We start from the raw sequence: 8513 nt of genomic DNA on the forward strand, positions 1-8513 counted from the left end.
TATGAGATAGTTTGCGCTTTTGCTAACTATCAGTTTCTGACACAATCAAATTAAGCCATTAAATCAAACACTTAATTATTAGAAATTAATTCTGTTGTGTATTTGTAAACCTTTCTTTGCTTAGATTGAGATTTTCTTAGAACTTATTTGTTCATTCAAATGGCTTTTAATAGACAGGAGGAAGTAAATATTGGTAGTCTATGCCAATTTCCATTAATTGAGAACTTTGAATTCATGAGCATTCTTTTTGACCAGATGGGCTGTGAAGCTTTTCACAGTGTATTTAGTAAATATGATGCATTAATTATGCATATTAAGTTTGTGCTTGTTGTTTTAAATATACTGATTAATACTATAAGGAGATAGCTGGAAGTACATTTAATTTGGTATTTTAATTTAACACATTAATTCTGTGTGTCTTGAGAAATGACCAATCCTTCTAGAGTGTCATTATAATTGAGGAGTAAAATAATTTTTTTTGTACAAAATGTAACTAAAACTAATTATATGAAACTCTTTCCTCTTTTAGTAAATATTGCTGAAAAAATTGGGAAGGTAGAGATTATCTTAAAGAAAAAAGATAACGTTCATTGGAAAATGCTGGGACAGCCTTTGGAGAGTCATAACACATTTATCAAACGCAAGAATAGAGGTAAGCAGTTAAATGCCCATGTTACTGATTAAGTTTTTTCAGAGCATATTAGGCATATTTGGATTCTCCCAGGATTTTCTTTGTTTTCTGTAGTCTTCCTTCATTTCTTTCAGGGATGTTCTCTGGTCTTGCTGAGAGCTGTTCAGGAATTTTCCTTGAAAGGGTTCAACTTAAAGGGTTTTAATATTTTGTCCCATGGTAGATTGGAGATCTTTCAGGCTTGCTGAAAGACTGGGAAAACCTAACAGGGGAAGGTGAAGACTGCTTGAGGGATGTTGCATCTCAAAACCCTACCTGTGTTCTTAATGTTCCTTCTGTTTATATGAAAACCTCAGTAGACTCTGAGGAGATAGTGGGTGGTCTTGTGTCAGTCAATGTAGGAATAACTTTAGTGAAGGAACAAAAGCCTCCAGTTCCAGCTGTTACTATAGATGCATCCTGTTTCAGATGTAATGTTCCAGCATCCTGCATCTTTGTCACTTGAGCCATGATTAAATAAGGTCCTGCATATCATGTGAAGTTATGAAAGGCAGCTCTGAATGAGCTGATGTGTCTGCAAGAAGCAGTAGATGTACATAGGAATTCATATTGTGGTAACATTGTAATCAAGTGCTGCATCAAGTATTAGCTTGACACGATACCTAAGTGCACTGCTGTGATTGCTGTACTTCTTGTTTAGAGCTAAATTAAAAATTTCTGCGCAATTACATTGTATAATATAAGCATGCTCCTGACATTATTGCAACTGTCCTGTTTCTCAGAAGCCCTTTTGGCTCTCTCCCTATGTATGTTCAAAAGCTGACTGTTTGACTTCAGTCTGCCTTATCATGTGTCAGAGTAAAGCTGTATATTTTTCAATAGCTGATTAGATGTTGATCACTGTGTTGTACATTTCTTTGAGTCTGATGGCTCTAAGTTTTGGTACTTACACCCTTAAAGTTGAGAGATTAGTGTGTTCCAGAAAGACTGAYTGCATCGAAGCACATTTCCATATTTAGCTTATGCAGAATGTAATTTTCCTTATGAGAGTTTCAGAAACTGTTGAGTCATCCACTTTAATATTAGCTTTTTCTCAACATAATTTTCTGTATTTAAGGGGACACAACTTGAACTAATAAACTTTCCACTATACCTTGTTCTTTTTTCCCCTTCCTTGTCTCTTTTCATGATTACAGAAAACAAAAAATAGTGTTATTAAATGAGAAAACCTAGAAGAACAAAAAGTATAGAATATACTGATTTTAGAGATCCTTACAAAAATGAAGATGATGAAGAAAATAAGGATGATTATATGCAATTGGCAGAAATCCAAATAGCATGTTAGTAGCCAATGCTTCCTAGAAGCTTATTGCACAGTTTTTTTTCCCTTAAAAAAATAGTCTATCTCCAATATAACATTTGTCATGTTATTCAGAACATAAGTTTTATAGATATTGGATAGCTTTATTATCTATCACTGACTAATTGAGTTCAGATCAATTTAAATTGAAGCTCCAGAAGACTTCAGTGAAAAGGCTCACTGAGCATGAATTTCTTTGATTCCCTGATTTCAAAAGTAAGGAATCCAAGAAGTATATAGCTTTTTTTTTTTTAATCCCTGCTCCAGATATTCTTATTCTGCAACTTCTTAACAAAAAGCAAAATTTAAAATTCAACAGCTCTATTTTGGTGTTTCTACTTCTAAAGAAATGTTAGAATCAGACTAATCTAGTTGAAAGGGACCCCTGCAGGTCATCTGGTCCAACCTTCTGTTCAAAGGAGGTCCAATTATAGAGCAGGTTGCTCAGGGCAGGTTGCTCAGGTCCAATCGAGGTCTGAACGTCTCCAAGGATGGAGACTCTGCAGCCTCTCTGGATATCCTGCTAGAGTGTTTGACCACCCCACCACTAGGTGATACCTACTTGGAATTTCCTGTGTTGCAGGTTGTATCCTTTGCCTCTCATCCTGTTTTCATGAGTAGCTCAGATATTTATGTTAGTGACTTGAATGCTTTTTGATAACATGAGAAAAAGGAGAAAGGTATGAAATGCTGCTTCACTGAAATTGCTTTAATGCAGAAAGCATAGTTGGAAAGGTATCATGCTCAAGTATTCTGATATATAAACATATAAAATTTTGAGGTTTGAATTCAAAATATTCACTGAGACTGTTACACATTTTATGCTGAAATTGGTAAAAGATGTTGGATTATTACAGGAAAGAGGATTCTTCTCTCAAACTTCAAAACTTTTTTTTTTTTTTTTTTTTAAAGCATGAAGCTTTGATATTGCTGCTCATGGGAGTTGTTTAGCTGTTTTTTCTGTTTTTCTCTGGACTTAGCTTTCAGTATCTTATCCTGTGAAACTTCCCTTGAGTTGCAGATCTGTTTAGGCAGCGTGGTACTATCATTGTGCTGATATTTCAGGTTACAGCTAGAATATAGCAATGCTGCAACACAGGTTTAGTGGAAAAAATACTAATCTTCAGGTAGAAGAAAAATGTCATCTTGCCATCTTCAGTTTACACCTCTGATTTTGTATTTGGAATTCTACAATAGCTGTAAGTTGCCTTATGAAGTAGTTACTCTTACTATGGATATTGCAGAAAAGCCTGGACACGTGTTCCCAAGTAGTCAAATGCTAGCCTGTTGTGATAGTGGCATCAGGCATATGACACTTAATATTGTAGTTGAGGAATACCTTGCTATATTTGATATCTCTTGTTAAATTAACCTTTATAAACAGATTTATTTCCAGACTGAAAGCTACTAAGTTGTTGTTTTTACATCCATGCCCTTTGTTTCCTTTTCCCTTCTTCCTTGCTTTATTATCCTTATATTCTGCAAACTCTGGTTGTAGTCAGCATGGTATAACATTATATTTTACATTTTGCATTTTCAAATCCTTTCTGACTGTAAAGTGATGTAACAAAGCAGATTACATAGATCAGGAGGGCTGCTTAAAATGGATGCAGGTTGGCCAGCCTCATCCTGAGTGTTTTGCCACAGAGGTTAGTTCTAGTATAAGCGATCAGTTATTGCACATTAGCAGAGGCCTGGTAAAGGACTGGTTTTGCTCCTAGCCCATTTTGGGTATAGGGTAAAATGTGTTACTTTAGGATTCTATAAAGTATTGGTGAAGTTGCCATTCTGTTTATTCCCCTTTTGTCCTGAACTAAGTTAAATATTCTGGGGTGTTCCCCCCCCCCCACACACACACACTGTTTTTTTCATCCCCATCGCTAGTAGGAATGTACACGTTTCTGTTTTCATAGCTATTCTGAGTAAGCAGGGTTCTTTCCTTGATTTCTTTGACAGTTTCTTGAGGAAGTTTGGGTAGAAGCGCAGACCTTGCGTAGTGATTTTCAAAGTTTGCTTTTCCTCAGTTACCTCTTGCATAGTATTTAGTTGATGGACTGCTTGTGCAATCCGCAGGCTACAGATTGAAAAGGGCTGTGTTTGAAACTCTTGTTCTTGCCTCCAAAATAGCTACATAAACAAAAGTTTGTCATTTACACCTGACCTTGCAGGCAATTTAAGTAAGCATGCAACACAGCTGGAGTTCATAACTGATTTTAGCCAAAAGGTGACAATTCTTGTCTAAAATATTGATAATGCTAAGGTGGGCTTTGTGCCTACAGGCACATATGTTAGTTTCAGCTGATGTTGCATATAAGCATTTATGTATCGATATTGTATACCTGAAAAATTGTGCAAAGCTCTCTACTGTTAAATCCTGATAGGCTTTTAAACTTGTATACCTAAAGGTTAAAAGGCTCTACAGGAAATGTGGACACTTCTATTTTTAAAATACTATCAGTAATTAAGTACCTGCTGTAACATGTTTCATATTTTGAACATGTTGTATGCTGTAAACATTCCTTTTGGCATTTACAACACGTTCTTATATGCTGTAGCACTAACAACATTATAACTGTAAGTGGGCTGAGAGTAGTAGGTGATGAAACAGAGCTGGAGGAGACTCTTTTGCTAATGTGCTCTGTTCCACAAAAAGCGTCAGTGCCCCTGCGTAGGTAGCTGTGTTAGAAATACTTTTTGTACTAATAGTGATGAAACCTCAACAGTGCAGGATAGTCAGCTGAATAAATAGCCAGGATGCGGGGTGGGTGTTGACAGTCCATTCCTGAAGACCATGGTGCCATGTCTTCATTACTTCTCCCTTGCACTACTCGAACTGTTTTTAGTCTGCGTATGTGCATTCATATTGTAATCGTATGGTGAGTTTAGTGCAGATACAATATGGTACAGGTGGTTCTGCTTTCCATTAGTATGTGGAGTATTCTACATATGTGGGAGCTTTTCTGCTTCTTCCCAGTCTGTGCTAACTGATAACTCAAAGATTCAGTCTGTTACTAAGAGCGTAATATAAGGCTATAAATGGAATCATCAGCCTAAAATTGGGAAAGTAATTATAAGTAATGGTACAAGAAGCATCTGTTTATAATGTTTTTATAACTGTGTGTAATGAAATATGTATTTCTTTATATTTCTCTGTCTCTTATTAAAAGCTGTATAAGAAGAGAAAGCCAGGTTGAGGCTTAAATAACAAGTAAAACATGTTTTTAGGACTGTTCTACAGAAAATGCAAGTTGGTTTCTAAGACGGAAGTTACCCACGACACCAAGCTCTTCTGCTTTATGTTGCCTAAGAGCACTTGTTTCCAGGTTCCCGCTGGACAACATGTTTACCTCAAACAAATCATTGCAGGTAAGAAAAACAGAGAATGTAATCAAGGTTATTTTAATATAAAGCCGTAGTTAGCCGTAGTCTGCGCTTCCATGATCACAATCACTGCTTAGTAATGAGCTGACTGGGTTCATAATGCCAAAATGCTAAATATCAAGATGCCTGTCATTCTGTTCTGTTGTTGACCTTATTGTCTCTTCTTTTCTTCTTCCAACTCTCCCTTCGAAACATTCTCTCTGCTCAAGTAGTGCTGTTCATCTTTGAGTGGGGGAAGGCTCATTGCATGTGTGTTACATATAATTAGTCTGCTCCTTTTTGTTTGCAGCTTTTTGTTTTGTTTTGTTTGGGGGTTTTTTGTTTGTTTGTTTTTTGTTGTTGTTGTTGTTGTTGTTGTTCCAAGGGGTTTATAGCCATCCTGGTAACACTACTTTCTACTCTAGTTGGGCAATATTAATGATAACATTGAAATGAGTATGTAGCCATGGAGAGGAATGTGTCTTGAGAAAAGCACTGTATAAGTGTTGCTCTTCAGAATTTTGGATTAGGATAACTCAAAAGAAAAAAAAGACCCAAAGAATTGCCTTTTTTTTAAAAAAAGTACTTTAAAAAACTTTCATATTGGCAGTCATGCTGGTACTTGCATTGTGCTATTTATACATGGCAGAAACTCTCTCAGAATGCTCAGAAGAATTGTTAAATATCTTTTAATGCCAAAGCGTGTTTTGTCCTCCCTCCACTTCCACCAATTCTATGCTGGTGTCCAACTCTTGCTGTCTTTTTCTATCATTATTATGCAATATTCTTTTGAAATGATGGTAGAAGAAAATATAATCATGCAGTGTTAAAAATCTGTTATTTCAATAAAAAAGGAAGCTATGGTACTTGAAACTGAATGGTAATAGTTAGATTTTCATGTTCCTTGGGGGTGACCATAGATCTTCTTTTTCAATGTTTTGAATTGCTAAGTAGTATAGAAATAACATACTGTCCTGTGGCCTGAAGATTTTAGTCAGGGAAATGGAAGACTCTTTTAATAAGAAATGGTACAGTGGAAAATAAAATACTTGCTTAAAAGTACAGAGTATGGTGTTATTTGTATGGGGTATATAGATTATTTGTAATGTTTGCAGTAAATTTGCTGAATAAGGGACATTTCTTTAGCTACCTTTTTTGTTTTCTGTTTAGGGACAGAGGTAGTAAAACCATACACACCTTTATTGCCTTTTTTGCCACTGAATTTCAAAGAACCATCTTGCCATGATAGTGCAAATATATATTTAATGATTAAAATTTATTCCTGTGGACTGTTCACACAGGCACTTGACCACCTACAAATTGGTAAGTATATGTGGGKTTTTTTGTTTGGTTTTGCAGCAATTGCTTTATCTTTGCAGATTTGCTGTCCTGGGTATCATGATGTTCTTATTGCTTCCCCAGTTATAAATCAGTGCATACTTTTAACTTTTTTAGAAATCTTGTTTCCTGTGTCCCAAACCTGCAGCCTCATCCTCACTGTAGTTAGGAACAGTCCATTATGTAAGGCTGTCTTGACTGATCTTCCAAATGGGTTTATATTAAATGGGTTTATATTAAAGTATAACTGTTTAGAGGTGTCAGCTGTATCAAACATTAATTTCTGTCAATTACCTTGTATTTGATTCTGTATATACTCTTGGAACAACTTTCTGTACTTTTGGATAAAGAAATCTAGGCCCATTTTATTAGACTTAAGATGCACTTTCTTTTCTGTTTCACATATGAGGCAGATCTTTATGTATGAGTATATGCATATTTGTGAAGTCAGTATTACTGTGTAAAATCCATCAAAACAAGACATTTTAACTGAACATCTGTTCTCTTAACAAAAATGATCCATGTGTGATATGTATATGCTACCCTCTGGGAGGAACCCTAATGCTACAAGGATGAGGGCAATATTAAGGGCCTTTAAAAATATTTAACTAATATTTTGATTTTTTCATCTCATTTAAGGCTTTCTGTTCTGTTTTTTGTTATATAGGAGACTGTATTTCTATCAGCAATCCGGAAGGTAACTTCAAGAAGTCACAAGTTCAAGCTTTAGAAGATCTCTTTTTCTTGGCAGCAGGCACAGGCTTCACACCAATGGTTAAACTGCTGAATTTTGCTCTGACTGAAGTTAGTAGTCTCCGGTATGTACATTTTCTTTTTCTTATGATTTAACCCCCAAGCTAGAGTAAGCCATAGGAAGGATGAGACAAAATGTAATGGGCAAACCTCAGGGTTACTAAAATGCCAAAAAAATTGGTATGAAAGTATTTTTCCTTGGTTTATGCCAAAGGCTGGTATGCTTTAGGGAAGACTGTGACAGTCTTTGGGAGCTTGTACATAGTTGGTTATTGCCTAACACCAGCAAAATGGACTGATTTACATTTTGGATTTTAATTGTGATTTAAATCAGCCCAACAAGCAGAAAACTTGACTTTTTAAAAACTAGCTTTGCATTTGAGTACTTTTTTTAATATTGAAATATTTCAATGTAAATTGTTTTCCTAACATAGGGAGTTTATGCTTACTTAGATATGGATTCTCTTTAATCTGTTAGAGTAGCTAACATACTTGTATATATTTAGTTTTCACACCTGTTAAGAAATAGTAACACATTTTTGCCAGTTGAGTTCCAGTTTTCATAAAAGTGCAGTTTGTGTAAGCATGGCATTAAATATATTTAAATATATAAGATGATGCATATTGGATGTATATTTTGTGCTGTACCTGTAAAATTTATTAAAGGAAGCATTACTTGTTCTAGTGAACGGATTGTTTCATCACTTTGAACACCAGAACTAGGACTTCTGCTTGACTGATTGTCCGTGTGTGCCCTAGTGGGCACGTATGCCGCTCTGCCTGGCCGGTTCTAGTCTTCTCTGTACACATAGGAAAAAAATTCAGGCCTTCATACGTGTATTGTAGAAAGTGCATATATTCTCTTCTGTCATTGCTTTCATTGGTTTAGGTAGGGTTTCCTTACTTCTTGCTGTAATTTCACTGGATCAGTGAGCTCTTTATTGCATTTAGTTGTTTTCTTTTGATTTCAGTTCTCTTATAATCAGCCATTTCTGTAGCATCTCTTAGGAAGGCCTTTCCTCTTGAGAGGAGAGAAATGTGTTGGGTTAAAATTGCCCTTATAGAATATTA

The 8513-nt window shown here is 35.6% G+C and overlaps 1 protein-coding gene across 6 annotated transcripts in view; it reads left to right on the top strand.

Annotated features, from left to right (window-relative positions):
• Positions 1 to 8513, top strand: part of LOC112972964 (cytochrome b5 reductase 4) — a 35677-nt gene that overhangs the window by 19117 nt on the left and 8047 nt on the right. For 5 of the 6 annotated variants that reach the window (XM_026080239.1, XM_026080241.1, XM_026080244.1 and 2 more), the window contains 4 exons: positions 530 to 652; positions 5217 to 5357; positions 6522 to 6674; positions 7357 to 7507. In XM_026080239.1, coding sequence (XP_025936024.1) covers positions 530 to 652; positions 5217 to 5357; positions 6522 to 6674; positions 7357 to 7507 — 568 coding nt within the window. The remainder of the gene's footprint in view (positions 1 to 529; positions 653 to 5216; positions 5358 to 6521; positions 6675 to 7356; positions 7508 to 8513) is intronic. The other variant, XM_026080242.1, reaches the window with a different exon arrangement.

Source organism: Apteryx rowi, unplaced genomic scaffold (genome assembly GCF_003343035.1).
Source record: "Apteryx rowi isolate R43461 unplaced genomic scaffold, aptRow1 scaffold_512, whole genome shotgun sequence".
NCBI lineage: Eukaryota > Metazoa > Chordata > Aves > Apterygiformes > Apterygidae > Apteryx > Apteryx rowi.